The 19,086-nt window shown below is 40.9% G+C and overlaps 1 protein-coding gene across 2 annotated transcripts; it reads right to left on the reverse strand.

Moving 5' to 3' along the window:
• Window positions 1-4,507: 4,507 nt before the first annotated feature.
• LOC118340153 (OX-2 membrane glycoprotein-like) lies at window positions 4,508-18,626 on the reverse strand. Of its 2 annotated transcripts, none has more exons than XM_035678023.1 (8): window positions 18,487-18,626; window positions 16,837-16,918; window positions 16,566-16,695; window positions 15,414-15,737; window positions 14,496-14,825; window positions 12,985-13,269; window positions 11,866-11,967; window positions 4,508-6,106 (listed from the first exon to the last, which is right to left on the reverse strand). In XM_035678023.1, the coding sequence occupies exons 3-8, from the start codon at window positions 16,633-16,635 to the stop codon at window positions 6,102-6,104; spliced, it is 1,116 nt and encodes a 371-aa protein (XP_035533916.1). In that variant the 5' UTR covers window positions 16,636-16,695; window positions 16,837-16,918; window positions 18,487-18,626; the 3' UTR covers window positions 4,508-6,101. The 2 variants fall into 2 exon arrangements, with proteins under 2 accessions (XP_035533916.1, XP_035533917.1); XM_035678024.1 differs by having other exon boundaries at window positions 16,837-16,915; window positions 18,487-18,611.
• Between the last annotated feature and the right edge of the window lie 460 nt (window positions 18,627-19,086).

Consider the following 19,086-nt stretch of genomic DNA (forward strand, 5'->3'; position numbering starts at 1 on the left):
ATGAGCGACTCAGGTGTGTATCGGTGTCGAAGTGGTCTCAGTATGGGACACACCATCAACGTCTCTGTCATTGGTGAGTGTTTTTCAGTAATTTAATCTGTACTGCACTGATCTAAGAAACCTGCTCACGTTGTTCAGCTTACACAGCTAACTGCCACTGAATAATAAATTAACTAATGCAGCACTACGTTCTGATGTCATTGCATTACTTTAAAGTCCAATGTCCTCTTTTATCTTGCAGTGACATCTACCACCCCTAGCCCAACAGTTCAGGACGTCCTCCTGCCGTATGTGTACCGTCTGGCTGCAGTCATGGTGTTTCTCATCATATTGATAATTATATGGGCTACATCAAAATACGGCTGTAAAGGTGAGACTTAGAGTAGTTGTTCAGCAGCACCGGCACTCGGCAGACTTCCTGCTGAATGTCTAATCTGACAAGAAACAAATAAATACCCAAATACCCATGGCGACCCATGTACGGAATTGCTGCAGCGGCCAGTGTTCGAATCCGACCTGTGGCCCTTTGCTGCGTGTCATCCCCTCTCTCTGTGCCTCTCTGTTTTGAATTCCTGTAAATTAAAATGCAACGATACAGAAGTGAAATTTCTTATGTGAGAAACCACTATTGTTCTACCGAAGCTGTGTGTGTGTGTGCAGAATGTAACACATTCACAGGTGAACAGTTTTGCTTCCTGTACAGGTATCAATCTTTGTGCGCACATCCGGTGCAGATATTTCTTTTTAAAAGTGATGTGATGTCTGTTTATCTGTGCTGGTGTGTGTGTTTGTGTTTGCAAACCTCTTGTTCTTTGTGTTTTCCTTTTGATGTCGATTGAAGCAGCTTCTCTTCTTGGGTACAATATCGGTTGTGCACTTTGGGAGCAGACAGACTGTCGACTGACGAACAGGAAGCAGAATTAAAACCACACGTCACATGAACAAATGTAAAGTCAGAGACTGGAAGCTGTGCTACAGTTAAAGGATATAAATCATAAACTTACCTCTGTGCTCATTTTGAGACTCCAGCTCAGATTTTACCTGTTGAAAGAATCATTTATAACTCAATAAAACATTCAGCAGGAGTTTGTGAGATATTAGCTTACTTGCAGGCTTATTAAACAAAGCTATCAACATGTTAAACCTATAACAAGAGTGATAATTAACAAGGGTGATAGTTAGCTGACCACATGGTTAGCAAATATATAAAAAACAGGACTAGAAGACATACAACATCTTAGTTTAGTGTGCTAACATGCTAACGTTTCCTAATTAGAACCAAACACAAACTGAGGATTGTAAATGTTCATTATTCAGATTCATCCTCTGTGGAATATGAATGTTTCATGGAAATCCTTCTGAAAGATGTCGAGATATTTCAGTCTGGAACAAAGTGGTGAAAACTGACCTCCGCTGCCTTTATAGCATGGATGAAAAACGACAACAACATGAAAATAACATCTTTAATGTTTACTGAGGAATTTGGTGGGAAGATAAATAACAACCAGGCAAGTTATTAGTTTACTAGTGAGCTCATTTAGCAAAGCCTTTCACGTGTTTGGCCTAAAACAAAAATAAAAGATAGCTTAGCTGACATTATAGGCAAACTGAAAAGCAAAAGTTAAAACAAAAAATCACATTATTGACTAACATGAGCACAAAAAAACAACAACCCAGTGACTCTGAATTTAAAAATAGCCATTTTAATATTGGAAGCACACATAGGCCTACACTTTGGATTGTGCATCTTCACTTTTGCACACATTATATGTAAATTACAGTTTTGCACACTAAAATGGTTGAGTTCCACTCTGAGAGCAGATTGGGGGGAAATTATTGTTCTATTTTAGTTCATAACAGGCTCCTGCACTGTCCCACCCTGAATGCAGGAAACGACACCTTTCAGTTCAGACAGAAACCAGCCAAACTGAACTAAAACTGAACCATTTTATTTCTACAACAGGAACCGCGTCAAAGAATTATTGTTAGAGACAATAAAACATTATTTGTGGAGTGGATTAAAATTAGCATAAAAGAACAAAGCAAAGCAAAACAGAACATAACAAGATACCTGGATTCATCCTCTCTGAACACATACATACCATTACACTAATATTTATAACTAACACGAAAGTGAACTTGTGATTTTGTGGCAACAAAGGTGAGGTAACCACACTGATTGTTTGATAAGGCTTTGACGTGTGTCAAAAGGGAAGTAGTTTGCAGCTAGTTAAATGGCCGAAAGACTGCGATGTGCAAGACTGCGTGGAGAGCGAGAGCGGTGATAGTGGGGAGTTGGACTGTAGAGTGCATGGGCTGCATGAAAACACGTGGAGCACCGTGGCCCGTGGGATGTGCTACCTCTGTGGTTTTGAAAGTGCTACAAGCTGACGTACATTTGCTGCATTCATGTCTGCACAATCTGGCACAGCCACTAACTCTCTCTCTCTCACACACACACACACACACACACACACTTGCACCCCACCCAACATCAACACATCAACGCTGCATCGCCCACCAGCCACAATGTGACACATGGAGGTAGAGAAGCTCATTGCTCCCTTGAGAGTTTAACACAGGAAGGTACAGAAACTGTTGTGTGTCTGTTTTCAGCTGTTATTCAGTGTCAACACCTTTCACAGACAGGTTAATTCCTTCATTATTATTATATATTATTATTTAGCTGCAGTGCAAATGCAGGAATTGTGAGAAAAAGTATGAATTAATGGTGGATGGGACAAGGGAAAAATTTGTGAGCTTTTTACTCTAAGGAACATTTAACAAGGTCGCCATCTAGTGGTGAGAAGGCTTCATTCAGGGGAGATGATATCTTCTTAACTTGGTGGTATAAGGCTGTAAAAATCTTTTAAAAGGAAGGTGAGTGATTACTGGAATCATTACTTCCTACAAGTGTGACTCCATAAACATTAAAAGCCACAAAGGGACAGAAAACAAACACTACTTTATTGTGAAGTCCTCTTAAGGTTAACACAGTTTCCTCCAGATAAGCCTCCATGTTTTTATTAATAGTCATAATTATTTGCTATCAGTGGAATAATAACAATCAAAATAAAGCTGTCAAATACCAAAGTGCCTCTGAGTCACAAAAGGAACTACTTACCCTTTCCTGTCTTTGTGAGGTTTGTGGAAACTGCGAGAAAAAACACGTCTTTATTTACACGTTTGGAGAAAATGGTACAATGGTTTAATTCAGACTGCAGAGCTCATTTCTAAAACATTAATACAATATCAGATGAAAACAGGAGCACTGCGAGTTCCTTAAGTAATCCACCGTCACAGAATTAAAGTATTTGATAGTGACTTTAATGGTTCTGAAACTTTTTACCATCGATAAACTCAAGAATAGAATTACTTTTAGTTGACTCTTTGAACTGTTACCTATGAGCTTATGTGTAGCAGTGTTTTTTCCCCATCAGTCTACTTTTAGCTAACTATTTCAACCGTTTATTGTGTTTAACTATAATATTTGGACTATTTATCCATTACTTTTATCAGTGTTTGTCCTGTATCTTTGGCTTGCTATTTCAAAATATTTTTTCTATTATTTTTAGTAACTGTTCAACTTCCACTAGTTTATATGTTCTCTGAATTAATGTCCAGGAGCAAACAAATTTTTTAAAATTAGCTGAATTAACAGCACTTCACAATCTTTACGCTTTCTAAAATCATTTTAAGGAACTTTAAAAGCAGTTTCCTGCTGCAGACTTAAGGCTTTAATATCATGCCAACAATTATTTTTCAGTGTTCTTAAAATGATTATTTAGGTGTGAAACTCAACTGACTCACTCAGATACCAGCGTACCTAAAAACAACAATTGTGGAATTGGATGCGTGTTCATTTTAAGCCTTAAATATTTGCATTGGTTAGTTACAGATCATTTAAAAAAAGGCACCAAGATGGAGTTATGCCACTCGCAGGGTCTGAGAGTGAAACAGTACAGTCACTGGAGTGGGCAGCTGAGGAAATGAGTTTCCTATTGGGTAACGGTTTTTGTTGAGGTTACTGTACCACCCACAGTCTTCATACACCAAAACCCAACAATTTAAAAAAAATCTGAGCCAGTTTGGAGACTTCAGTTACAAATGTGAGGTATAATTTGTGATGTTCTTACTCAATATCAAAACACAGACAGTAAAAATAAACAGCGAAACAAAAAACAGATAAATCCTCAGGTTTTTATTTCTGATCCACTTTTAACTTGAGATTTATGTTCTCAGCAGCAGACTGGAAACTGTTTATTGACTCTTACAGACACTAAAAAGGTGAATACTGATCAAAAGACAAAACACTGTAACACTGAAAACATGATTATTAAACTGAAATAGAAAGTCAACAGCAGATAGATAACTTAGCTATGTTGTTTTACTTCAATGTAAGCATTTATTAACATTTAAACCTTATGATCGCCTTTATATACAGATAACTTCACTGTAACAAGATTTTGAGTTTAATTGTTAATAGAATATATGTTTTTTCTTATAAATGAGATTTTCTACAAAACCTTACTGTACACAGCCCACACAGGCCTATATTAATATATATCCCAAACAAAACTCTGCTGGTGCGCCCTAAAGTTCAAACACTGTACAACAATGCAAACAACTGCACACACACACACACACACACACACATATGGACACATTTCTTTCACATTTAAAACACAGACATGCAGATGTACACAAACAACCCCACATACTCCGTCTCACACAAACAGTGATTCACAGCTGCAGCGTTTCATCCACGCTGGAATCGTTTGGGCGGTGTTAAACACCGAGCACACAGGTCACAGGTCAACCACACAACACAGCAGCTATAAATAACAAACCTTTCATTCTTTCCCACCCAAACCAACCTTTCAGTCTGAGTCACATCAGGGCTGGTTCACTAAAAAGTCAGGTTTTAGCCTCAATCCCCCGATTTACTGTAACTTGTAGGTCTCGTTTAAAATGGGCACCCTTTTAATCATCCCTCTTCTTGGTTTGACTACCACAAATAGAGGGTTTTCAGGTGACGTAATACCCCAAGGTGGCAATTTTAGATGCCCACAGCAATTAGGGAGCAGTGGCAAAAGGACAGCGGATGAGTCTTTAAATTTTCAGCCACCTTGAAGGACCAGAAATCAGCTGTGGGCGATAACGTCTTACATGATGATACAATTTTCTGCCAAACTTAAAACAGTTTTGGTTATTAGATTAAATTTCGGTGTGTCAGGGGCTGTCATATATGTCCGAGCAACAATCACGGTCGACAACACGTAACTTCTCAACATTAAAATGACTAGACTTATGTTACATATTTTAGATGAGTTGTGTAGTTATGCCCAAATGTTTCCAACATTGTTCAAACTCAGAGAAATCTGTCAGTTTGTTCAGGTAATGGTGAGTTTTCTCTAACTACCGGGTAAACACGTCAATGAAAACTCCCATGATCACACAAAACTTCATCTTTTGTTATCGTTTGAAAAAGGACGGTAACCTTTGTGTTGTTTTTGAATGGGAACTAATTGATTCCCCCACTTATAAGTGATGTATTGATTTATTTAAATTTGGATTACATTAGTTTTTATTAGTCATTTTTCTTTATAAACTACCCATCAAAGTCGAAACACTTCAAACTGAGCAAACTCTACTCAACCTTAATTTAAAATACACACACACATATATATATATATATATATATATATATATAAAACTTATCTGTTCAACACACAGACACACTGTAATGACCTTTTTAGGTTACAAAGCATCACTTTAGTCCGACTACCGGACCTCCGTGATCTTCATATCTTCATATCAGGATCAATCATCAAAGCAACGTTTCTACTGTAAGTGTAGTATCTAGCATTAAATAATGTGGTTTTAGTTCTGTTTACTTTACTGTAAATGACAAGAGAAATGTTTGTCTGTATCTTCACAGCTCATGGGAGCAGAACCAGCAGTGTTGGCTCAGTTCTGTGAAAAATCTCTGTTCCCTTTCCTCTGCACGCTGAGCTGGAGGGCACGGTGCTGAGCAGCTAGGTCAGGCTCAGAGATCCGCTGGACCTTCATCAAAGCAGCAGTGACGCCGGCCTCCCAAATCAGTCTGGACAGAAAGAGAGAGAGAGAGAGAAAGTGAGAGAGAGAGAGAGAGAGAGATGGACAGACACAGTTAGTTGGTCAGCTTTTGTCCCAAGAAACTTTCCACAACGTTTCATTTTTCCCATTTTGCATTAATCACGCAGATCCAATCCTTCCTCAGCAGTCTGCGTGTCCTGTCAGGCTCCGACACTCCTTTTCCTGATTTCACCAGATAAAGGTCGATGACTGGGAGTCTCACAGGAGGACATCGGGCTTTCGGGAAGCCATTATTCATTAAGTGATGAGAACACGAACACCAATATTCTCTCTACTAAATTACAGCTGATATTTTAATGTGTTCAGAGTGTGGACTGATGATTGATGCATTCAACCAAAAACAAATGAGGTTAACCTTTTCTTCTCATAACTACGCAGTTTATGGATACGTTCTCTTTGATTGATGTTAGGCTACAAGTTCTGTAATTAAATAGCACAAAGTTTTGTACAACCTGACGATGTTGAAGATGTTTTATCATAATGAAAGCAAAGTCAAGTCCTAAAAATATGATGCCACTGCTCGTATTATAGATTTGTTGAAAAAGTACAAAGTTATAAGGCCCTATTTAAAAGCTCTATAGTGCACGGTGCAGATGCATTCAAGGCTCGTCCAAATCCACTTTTTGCTCGTTAAACAGCTCATAATCTGGGTGTAAAGTGGTTGTATTTAGTCTGTTAATCAATTATAGGTGTTTTAAGGGTGTAACATATTAAACAAAAACAATGGTGGCTTACCTGGTCACACACATATGGAGTGACCAATGTTGAATTTGCAATCCATCCAATATATTTAAATTAATATATATTTCACTCTGGTAATGTTGGTTAGCAATAATAAAAATGTTTTTTGTGTTTGTTGGTATAATTGATTTGTTCATAACTCTGGCCTCTGATGATTTTTTGACTTATCACCATGATAAAATAGTACAAAGAGGTAGAGTTTGAAGTTATAGTAGACAGAACATGTGGCAAAATAACAGGAGCACCCAGTGAGAGTTTCTCAAGGCAAAAATGTCATAACGTCATGGGCAGAGGTTGAATTTACTTGATATAAATCCCACACAAGAATGCAAGAATAAACACAGCAAGCACATACACGTCTGTATGCACACACAGTGTCCCCAAAACGCCCACTCAGATCCAAAAAGACCACATTCACAATATAACAAAGCATTGCAGGAATTCCACAGTCATAATTAAACGCCTGCCACACCTTAATGTACATGTGGTGGCAATGTGAGTTATTTAGAGGTGGCTCACTTAGGAAAAGTCTATAAGCTGAGTGTGCTGCCTAAAAGCCAATTAGAGCAAGAGTGACGAGTTAACTCAGCTGACAGAAAAAATCAATCAACACTGCAAAGGCCGGAGAGAAACAGCTCATTACTGGAAGACTTTTAAGGTTAAAGTTTAAGGTTATTTTTTGCAGCGTAGCGAGCAGCAAGAGTCCCCTTCACTTCGTTTATGTTGTGTTTCCCCACCTCTAATCTCTAAAGAGCGATCAATGCGAACCCTCAGTTCTGCCCTCATCATTCAAGGGGTCGACCGTGTTTGTGTGCTGGACCGGATGTGGTCACTCCCCCACACTTCCTGTGGTGCCACAGATTGAAGGGTTGCCACTGAAAACATCGGCTTTAATAAAAAATAAAAACGGGGTCTTATCGGTGGTTAACTTCCTGTGCTTGTAGCTGTGCCACTGCCGTACCTTATAGTCTGTACATCTCCGCCCGGCAAACACCAAAAGAACACAAATAGACCAGCAGAATTTTACTGGAAGAACCTCAGGCTTTGGCCCCCAACTTCCCAGCCACAATTGAAGCAGTCAGAGGCTGAATTACACCCACCGATTCAGAAAGAGCCACAAAAGCCTCTGTGGCCGGCTTGCGGTTCGACTTCACCCACAGACATCACAGCTTTTGCAGGCCATCCACAGTGGGTTTCATCTCAGACGCACTATAAATATTTGTCAACGTAGATTTACTTTCAGACAGCTGCTCGAGGAGATTCAGTTTTTAAGAGTGTGATTTACTCAAATTACAAAAAAATATCATGTTTTCCCTCTTAGTGGTTTCTAAGCCATGCAGATTGTTTTGGTTTTACAGTATTTGCAACGTTTTTTTAGATATTTAGCTATGAGGTTTGTTCCACCACTTCATTACAAGTCCTACATGACAGTGGTTCCCACATTTTACCTCAAGGGACCCTTTTTTTTATCATTTAGTAAACTGACCACTCCCGCTTAAGTGACATATTTTATAGATATTTCATATCTAAAACTGTAGAACAAACCCAAGAAGTTTGTGTAAAATGAGTGTTCTGGATGAATTTTTAGCAGATTATTTCCTGTTTAGGGAACTTTTTATACAATTCTGTGTCTGTATTGTAGTTTTTTTAAATCATTATTAACACTTATACAGACTTAATAGGCTTCTTTTTGGACAAATTCAGTGTTTTCATATTTTCTTTATATTAGACAATTTACTTTACATTTTCCTTTGTGTCTGTGTATGTTTTCAGTTTTCTAGTGCGTCTTAAAATCAGGAGGCCTCACATTCCTTCATGAAGCTTTGGTGACCCCTAGAGGGGGTCCTGACCCCCAGGTTGGGAACCACTGTTATAAGAACACAAAACAATGAAAGAAGTTAGTTTTAATAAATAACAATAAATACTGATTCCTCCCCTCAAATTTGAACTAAGATTGCTTCTGATTTTGTCACAAATGTTTAATGTTGCAGGAAATAAGCATGTTTTTAGGGGCTTTTAAGGGTTTTCATAGGGATTACTCTTCGGTAGTAAGTTTTAAGATTATACTACTATCTCATGGCTTGAATCACAGTGACAATATATGACTTCCTTTATTCATTGTGCATCACCAGCCATTGCATTAGTGTTAAATTTAAAGTTAATATTGTGGTTAATACAGATTGGATCACACATATCCTGTGAGAAAAGAGTGTGTGATAATATTCACAAAATGGTCTCTGCAAGCTGAGTGTGATTAAAAAAGAAAACATATGACATAGGAATCAGGTCAGCTCCAAATAAGGACTTGAGACACTTTGCATCACAGCTCTCTCCCCTTTGACTGCAATCTGAATCACATCACAGTAAAAGCCTGTGTTCCCGGCACATCTCAGCCAAGCCAAGACTGGGAACTACAGAACGTGTGTGTCTGTACAGTTGAGTGTTGTTATCAACTGGGCAAGCTTTCAACTTGGGACTCACTGCTGCTCCCTCCTCCGGGCCCCAAATGTCTGTCTTCATCCACAGTCCACAGGATTAGACACAGAGAAAGAGGGTCTTTTCTTCGGGCCGCTAACTCAAGACAATCAGCAAAGCCACTTGTTATTCTGCTCAGGATCCACGGAGTTGGAAAGCGAAGAAACTTGGGTAAAAACCTTCAAGAAATGTGGAAAGTCTCAAGCAAGCAGGGAGCTTTTTTTTTTGTCCTGAGAAAAATCTATTTCTGCAGCGAGCCAGCTGCAATCTCTTCAAGATATCCCACGCTGAATCCTGGACACTTGAGCAAGATCTTGTCCAGCACAACACTATCAATCACATACAGTTATTGAGAGTGTCAAGGCTCATGAGTTAGGGATGTGAGAAAGAACACAAACACACTTACATCAACAGTATGATTAAGGCCTTTGTTGTGTGCGACCCATGTGGGCGTATGTTGGTTTTGGAACTTGAGGTGACGAGGAATGTAGAAATTAAAGCGATGTGTCGCTGGGTTTCCATCTTTAGGACGTTAGGAAAGTGGCCGTACGTGCCCTCTGCTTTCTTATCGCACAAGAAAAACAAGGACGAGGAGGAGCCGAAGGAAAAAGGAAACTCATGAATCTTCTGATTGAGGTTTTAGGAATTGCATTGTTCTAGGAACCCTTTAAAGGTGGGTCAGTTATATCAAATATAAACTATATTCATTGGGATTTCTCTTTCTCTTGCTTGATACAAAAGCCCATATTAAAGTTAAATCGTACGTTGCTAAATCGAGAGCAGTCGTGGGACCGTCCCGACCTTGAGACATCAGTTCCCACTTTTGTTTTTCTTCCTTTACGGCCATGACTTTTGTTTGGCCGGCAGAAGCACCAACGTCAGCCAAAGCTTCTGTCAATGCCGCAGTAAGTTTGGTTTTCCCTGCCTTCTCCTCGGTGGGCAGAACGTTTCTGATAAAGGGGAAGTGGGCAGCGGCACATACGCCACATTACGCTGGCATCGCACTGTTTCCGTGACACCCAGAGAGGATTGTGCGAAAAGGTGTTAACAGGAGTCAAAGGGAGTGTTGATGACACATGACCAAGCATCCACCCTGACACTTAAGTGTGGAAAGTAGCTGTGAGCCCTGTGAGATGACCTTTAGCGTGTGCTTTCAGAGAAATGTGAGGCATTTCATGGTGATGATGTTCTTGTTCTTACTCACTTTTTCAACATGCACCTACGCCAAATGCACTTCCTCTTCTTGCCGAAAAAACTGTTAAGACAAAATGGTCTTTTTTGGCTGTTTTAAAAGGCCTTGTTGGATGCAATGGCCCCACACTGCCAATGATTGTATGACTGTGGTGTACTGACGGCGTTAGGGCCTGACACACCCAGCATACAGTCGGCTGTATTAGAATTGGCAGAACAGTTGCGACCATGTGGACATGCAGCATGTTCTGTAATCATTTGGCTAAGGCGCTCCCACAATTACAACTTTTTAATTTGACATATTCTCAATTTTCCAAATTGTTTTTGGGATTGAGAATACAAACAATACAAAACATTATGTATTTGATTAGCTGGGAGCGCCAGATGGGTTGTTACATAGGACTATCTGGAAAATTGTCATTGGAAATTACTTGGAAAAGGGCAGGGACTGGAAAACCAAAACAGTGAGCTGAAAGACGCTATAGAGCTCCGTAGAGTTGAACGACAATCCTCTGTGACACAGATGCAGGATTGTCTTTGCTCAGCTTCTCTGAGGTCGGCTTGTCAGCTCATAAAATCCAAGGATGTTTTCTGTTTATGCAACCAGAATAAATGTGAACAGTTCACCATAAGCATGACAATGACAAGAAGCACTCAAAAGTTGGCCAGCACAGCGGGCCACAAGATAAACAATACACTACATATCAGCTGAGTGTTTTTCTCCCATGATGGAGATCCTGTGAATAAAAAAATGCTCATAGAAAAGACTGTATTATATTAAAACACCCAGCCTGTTTTCTCAGTTCCTGTTGTTCTTACAGTCACAGTTACAGTCACTCCTGAGAGCTGCTCAGTAAAAACACCCGTCTTCTGCTGAACTCTGAAGCATTTAGGATCAACATTAGGAATTTCTCAAAGTGCTTCTTTTTCACTTTCTTCACCCACGTTTTCCTGAATAAGCTGTGCCACTGAAATCTGCAAGGGGAAATCCACCTTCAGATACTTTCATAACAGCAGTTAACGTATTTTTGATGACATGCTCTAATTTACTCTTTTGCAACCACCCCTTGCACTTCCCAGAATGCCTCTGGAAAACCACCATAGCAAAGGCATGCCCTCACTGCATACAGCTGCAAGCGAACACTGATATTTCACCAGCACTGCTTCCTGTTTTAGTTGGATGCAATCAAGCTGTAATTAAACGACACCTCAACAAAAACAACAACAAACCTAAATACATTTTCGAAGATAAGTCAAGGTGGCTTGAAAGGGTAAACGTGGTGCTTTTGTGTGATGTGAAGGTGCAGAGTTGGAACTCACCGTCGGTGCAGATGAAGCACTTGCAGAGACACACACACAGACACAGGAGGAGCACCGCTGCCACACCACACACTGAGAGGAGGATGACCATGGCTGGACCCACTACAGCACACAAACACACACATTTACACCAAATCACTGTTTATGTTTTAAAATTACAGCGTGTACGTTCGTGACATCTGGACTAAACATGTTAGGTGATGTGGTACGAGAAAAATAATCCTTCTCGTATGCTGCGACATTACAGGTTTCAGGACCCCATCAAAGCAGCCACAATTACCCGTGATGAAAATAGCTGAGAATACACACATGTGGAAAACAAAAGCCTTCTTTCTATTGTACCTCAGCACACAATGATGGGAAGGACAACTGGTTTTTACACATTCTGGCAGCATTTTGAGAGCCTTTATTGTGCATAATGTTATTTGGATTTTATCAGTTCAACATGTTGTCAGAGGCTTACAGCGTTTGTTGTGCTGTAGGGATCACCTCCACAGGTTTTCCCTTACTGTGTGAGCCTGCAGAGGCTTTGCTTCCAGCATTCAAAACTGGTTCAGATAGAGCTATTTCCAACTAGGGGTCGGACCCCTCTGAAGGTTCACAAGATAAATCTGAGCAGTCATGAGATGATAAATGGGATAGAAGAAAAAATTAAGTTCTGCTACACTGCTGGTTTCCTTAAATGTTCCCCCATTTTTGTAAAATATTGCATACTTTTACCATAAACGGTTATTTAATTTAAAGGTCCAGTGTGTTTTTTGCGAGTTTCTGGGCCAGCATATCTTTTGCTTGGAGGGGGAGGGTGAGGTGAGAGCGTTGTAATCTGCAACTACACCACTAGATGCGATTAAATCCTACACGCTGGACCTTAAAACCATCTAGAGATAGTCATATATAGGACCATAAAATTAAAATACTCAAGTACAAGTACCTCAAAGCTGTACTTAACTTTAGTATTGGAGTAATTGTAGCATACTTACTTATTTCGTCATTATGTATGAGGATCACTAATAAATACTCTTTATCAGTAGTGTAAGCTGTGGATAAATTTACATTAATGTACATATTTAACCAGAATAGCTTGATTGGTCGATCATAAACACCTAACCAGCTCCTCACCGTGTGCGTTGAGGGACACCGTCAGGGGTTTCTTCAGACCCTGGTGGTGCACGATGCACTTGACGGACAGGTCACTGAGCAGCCCTGATTGGAAGAGCAGCGTACTCGTCACTATCGTCGTCCCATCGCCCTGCTCGTAGGAAGAAGAAACGGGCGGCCCGAGCGTTCGGTTGTCCCCGCCGACGTTCCACATGATCTCCGCCGCAGGCCGGGACTGAGCGGTGCAGTTGGCCTCGGTGACTCCCGAGGGCGAGGTTGCATGGCTCACCTCTGGTTTGGGTAAAACTGATGAAAGGGAGATTGTGTTTATGTGTCATTTTGCATTTTGTCTGAGCAACCACAGGAAACAGACAGCAGAGATTTGTTCCTCTGCCTTCAAAATGGAGATGGAGAGATGGAGCCTGTCAATCTATCTGCCTCGAGAACACAGTGACACAAGTTGTCCTCCAACAGGCCGGCAAACAGAACAGAGGCAAAGCAGCTTTTACTAACTCTGTGCTGTGTGTGTGTGTGTGTCTGGATCTCTGGTTCCGTCTGTTTAAGACAAAAGCTTGTTTAACAGAGCAAAGAGAAGGACACACACGCACAAACACTGAGGGCCTTGTATCTGGGGAAACAGTGAGCCACTCATCCCCTGGGCTTTCTCCCAAATTAATCACTCCTTTGCCCTCAGTGACACCCCTCCCTCTGTCAACATTATCTCTACACACACATACACGAAGGAAGATCAACAACCACTCACACTCCTGTAACGTTTGCTTATGACTTAAGAGAGGTTACACTTTTTCACACTGTGGTTTAAACCTCTCTGGCGCAGTGGGCGCAGGATGGGGTTAAGTGTTGCGAGGGGCACGGAGCATCTGCCTTCAAAGTGGGTCAGAGCAGTAGTTTAATGACTGGAGCAACTCTCACCTCAGGGCTGTGTTTATACACAGCACTTCCCTTTCCTGAGCTATATCTGGGACACAGACACACACACACATATATTTCCTCTCAGCCTACAGTGGATCTCCAGTACAGTCAAGTTTGGGATTGCTTAAAATATAATCCCAAAGTCGTACGCACAATAAAACGCAATACAAGTCTATTAAACTCTCTATTAAACAATAAAATAATGGTAATTTATATTGAAGTTCCACCTTGAAAAGCTTTGGTAGTGTGTCTGTTGTTGTCTTTCAGCTGCTAGAATTCTTTCCCCATTAAATGACAGCGAGAAGTAGCGGAACGAACGGAAACGTCTCAGTGTTGTTCTGTCTTTAACCCGACCTGTTCAGAACAATGTCTGGAAATACCTGACATTAGTCATAAGTAGCTATTTCCAAAATAGTCAATAATTAAGTTGCAACTGTGTCACCTGGGTGTGTCTATAAAAAGGGAAGGCTAAAGGTGTGTTTTCAGAAGGTTGTATGTATATAAAAAGACCAAAAGACAAGATATCTCTACCTCTGCTTCACTGATCCTTTGTTAATATGTTTCAAACAAGCAACTGAGGACAGCACCCAGGTACTCACCATAAACAGAGAGGCAGGCGGTGGCGCTTTTGGCGCCGTCTGGGTATGTGTGGAACTCGCAGGTGTAGCAGGCCTCGTCCTCCGTCGTCACTGTCTGGATGGTCAGCTGGGTGTCGCCCAGGCTTTGGCTCAAGCCAACCCGACCCTTGAAATGGTCCGCCATGAAGTGGTGCTTGGGTGTGCTGTAGGATGCCACGGTGGTGGTGTCGCCCTGCTCGGCCGTCTTCCTCCACAGCACCTGGTGCACCCTCTCTGGGAGGCTGTACCAGCAGGACAGGGTGACCGGCTGCCCGCTCACGGCCGTCTTGTTGCCCTCCAGGCGCACTTTACCTGGGACAGAGGAAGTGCTGTTATTAATACTAATAAAAGTATCAAGAAAGTGAGTGAGGTCCGTGTGTTTATGTGACTGTATGTTTGCTGTATTTATTTCTGCTGACATCAGAATGTTCAGTGAAAGATTTACAGGACTATGGAGCTAACAGGAGCAGTCTGGTAGCAAATAAAAAGTGTATGTGCACATTTAACGGTAACAACAGGAAGTGCCAAGGCCAGCTGGGTGGGCTTTCTCCCCTGCAGGTCTGGGAGTTCAGACCTTAGCTGACGACTTCCTGTCTCGCAGGGGGGTCTAAGTGGGAAAAACAAACACTCTCACAAAAAAGAGGCTTTGTCTTTGTGGAAAAAAAACTACAAAAGTTCATATGTTAGGTGTGAGATAGTGAAGATAACTTGTTCTTTAAGATTACAGAAGCTAGAAACCAAAACCCCAAAACAAACACGAAATTGACTTATTATCCTGCAGCGTATTATTAAAGGACCCATGATCTTAAAATATAAATAAAGTTATTTGTTTTTAGCTGAGAAACAACTGTGCTCTCTGATGGTGGTAGTAGTTTTTAGACATTTGGAAACCAGACTGACCAGTGACGCTGACGCACGTCTTGCCCATTTGCTGGCCTGTGGGGAACACATCGAAGATGCAGAGGTAACAGCCCTCATCATCGGGCTGCACCTTCTTGATGGTCATGTAGCTGGCGTCGTTGTGGGCGACAGTGAGCTGCACGTTGGGGTCTTGGTGGCTGATGCGGGCCGGGGCGCTTTGCTCGTACGCCAGGAGGATCTTGTTGTGCTTGTTGTGCCAGCGCACTTGCCGGACGGTGTCGCCTGTCGCCGTGGTGACGTTACAGCTCAGCAGGAGGGGACGACCTGCCTCCACGCTCAGAGTGGCAGGAGCTATGACCTCACCTGAGTTCAGAGACAATATTACGCCTAATACAGTCTATTAGGATATTTCCACATCCCTGCTGTAGTATAACTGCCTGCTGAGATCATTTGCTTTAGTAAAAGTATCAATATAATAATTTATAATTACTCCATTACAAGTCCTTCATTCAGAATCCTACTTGGGTAACAGGACAGAAGCATTATCAGTAAAATATACTTAAAGGATCAGAAGTAAAAGTACTTGTTCTGCAAAAAATGGCCCCTGTGAGTGATATAATCACCATATTTCAGTATTACTATTATAAGATAAATCTGATGGGTCATGAGATGATTAATGAGGAAGGAAAAAAGAAAAAAACAAGTTCTGATCCACAACATTTTATTAATATTTTACATTTATATGAAATATTCAATAACTTTACCTCTCTGAGCTTCAAACACTCTAAATTAAACCATCTGAGTTTAGAGGAGAAACATTGACAACTTATTGTGCACACAACTGAAATGTGACAAGGAGATACAACTAGATGGTCTTTTGTAATAGGTCACAACCCAAAAAGGTTGGAAACCACTTGTTTAATCTTCTGCAATGCATTTTATTGTATTTGTATGTCAAATATTGTCACATACCTGTCAGACAAACATAGTGGAGTAAAAAAGTACAGTATCTCTTTCTAAAAGTGTAGTGGAGTAGAAGTGTTAGGTTCAGTATTTAAGTAAATGCACTTAGTTACTACCCCAAAAACAGCAGAGCTCTCAGTACCAAGGAAACTTTTTTGTCTTGAAGGCTATAAAATGAGTACCACAGTCCATTAATTGAACCAAAAACTGTTTGGATGCTGAAAGTACCTTGTGTCCTGGAAACAGCCGTCCCTACTATCCAGAGCAGCAGACACAGAGGCAGGGCAGGTCCACACATCGCACACTCAGGCAGGGTTACCAACTCACACTCTGACCCAGTATCACATCCAGGCTGCAGCTGCAAACACAAACAATGTCAGTCAGATGGCTCCGACCACAACCTAAACCTCAACCTGGCTTGTGGCTGCATCAAATTGGGAAAAACAAGGCTAAATTAGCACAGAACGGTGTGAACAGAGAGGCTGTGGTGCAGACGTACCCGTCAGCTGTCCAGTGTTGTGACTTGTTGAGCTGCTGTTGGTCAGCACAGTTGTAGCTGCATCGTACTGGCACGCCGTCTGCTGTCATGAGGGAACATGAAGCCAGAGGATGACATTAGCAATGACAGCATCGCCTCAGCATCATCAGGGATTACGCTCTTTGCTTGGCAGCGAAGGAGGAACACAAAAAGTAACCAAACTTCTCTGCAGCCATCGCTTTGGGTCATTCCTGCATCATGGATAGTTGTCGGCATGGCAACACAATGTTTTAGCATCAACAGCAGCTGCTGCTGATTCAAGAAACACTACCTGGGGGCCTAATGGAGGTGTTTACATGTTAATAGGCAGTGTGCATCCTGCCCCTGGTAAACACATAATCATCAGGCAGCAACACAAGCCACCACTTTGATGTCTAGACAACGCCAAAAACCTCAAGATTTCAAAATCGATACCTGAAATCCAACCTCAAGGAAATTACAGTCGTTACATGATGATGCAAGGGAGTGGTGAGGAGACATTAGTCATTCAGGTGAGCACGACTTGGTGTGAACATCACATTGTGTCAAAGCTTCTGTGTGTTCTTCTGTAAATATTCTCCACATCCAGGACAAAAAGGTGGAAACACCAGGGCTTTGATCAGACTCGAGTGAAGTGAAGTGGACTTGCTGGGAAAAGAGAAACCCACCTAAACCACAAGACAGACCAGGTCCAGACCTCGGAGCTTTATGGGCCTATATTTGCTCTTTTTACAGTGCCAAACATCTGGCTTCAAACATGCAGCATGCTCCTGTTGGGCAACACTTAAATCACTTTTCCACGACAAAAACACCACTGATGTCTGACAGCGGGACACACAAAAAAAATCAGATTCAATCAATGAGAACCTCCAGCAGATAATAACCTTCCAGATTGTGGTGATTTATTAGGTTAATTGAGTGTATTTTGGTGGAAGGGATACACGTTTATGCAGAAGATCTTAACGTCTCACCAAGAAACCAGGCTGGGTGACTTAAAATCCTAAAAAAATCTGCTTTACATCCAGATGTGCACTGAACATTTTCACCACCACAGCTGGTTCAGTCCCAGGATGCAGATGTTACGTGAGATTTCTTTAACAGATTGTAATAAAAAAAAAACCTTTCCCACCTGTATGTTATTTAATAGATATTTAAAATGGCTTTTTCATGAAGTTTTGTGGATGTAAATCTTTCTCTTACCAGGTTTCTCACATGGAAATCATAAAAAGTGACACATATAACAACTTCCCTTATAAATAAATAGTGAAAAATGGAACAGGAAGAAACATATCACCTGTGCTTTAGAAATGTTTATACAAAGAGTCTAAGTTCAGTTCATTAAGTGGATTTAAACGTATTTTCTAGTTTAGTCAATGATGCAGACATATAACTTTATTATAAGGACACAAATACAGAAGAATTGTTATATTATCTTCAGTAAAAGGTTTCTTAATATGTCTGGTTGTACACCCTGAAGACTTTTAGACCATTAAACGTTAGACAAACTAATTTAGCTGGTTTGTTCCAGGATTCAGTGAAAAAGTCTAAAACTAAAACAATTTCTAGTTATTGCAAACTAATTTGGCTGCAACTGAAATCGTTTTTTTCACGACAAGAAGAGGTCAAACTTACCTCTGACAGATGATAGTCCGAAACAGACAGTCAGCTCCCAGTGCTGGAGATGCTTCCTGAGCTACAGGTAATGTGAAAGTGGAGCACAGTGATCCATTGCTCATTGATTTAAACTACGACTGAGCTGAGTTCCTGCTGCAGCGTTTCAGTCTCCGATCTCTCAAAAACAGACTCAACTCTTCTTATGTCAATCTGAGGGAAGCAGGACCTCCAGTGGCCATATTGTGCACCTGCTGTTACAAACCTGCAGCACACAGTCACTGCATTACTGAGAATACATCACATTTTAGAGATGTAGATTTAGAAAATTTAGATTTTATTAAAATACTTAAACATCAAATCCATTTTCAGTCCACATACAGCACAGAATAACAAGATTTCAGTGACTTTTCTGTACTCAAAACCTTCATTTTGTTAAATCACAGACAAATATATTGTGAGGGTTTAAATATGAGCAGCAAAATTACTTTCTTAACAGAACCACACACGGACGTAATTTGGGTGGGGGGACACAGGGGACATGTCCCCTGCACTTTTTCAAAAGGCCGTTTTGGTCCCCTGCAGTTTTTACCGTCCATAAACAATGTTACACTATAGTAA

This window comes from Morone saxatilis, unplaced genomic scaffold (assembly GCF_004916995.1).
Source record: "Morone saxatilis isolate NCDOM2014 unplaced genomic scaffold, NCSU_SB_2.0 Contig6, whole genome shotgun sequence".
NCBI classification, from domain to species: Eukaryota; Metazoa; Chordata; class Actinopteri; family Moronidae; genus Morone; species Morone saxatilis.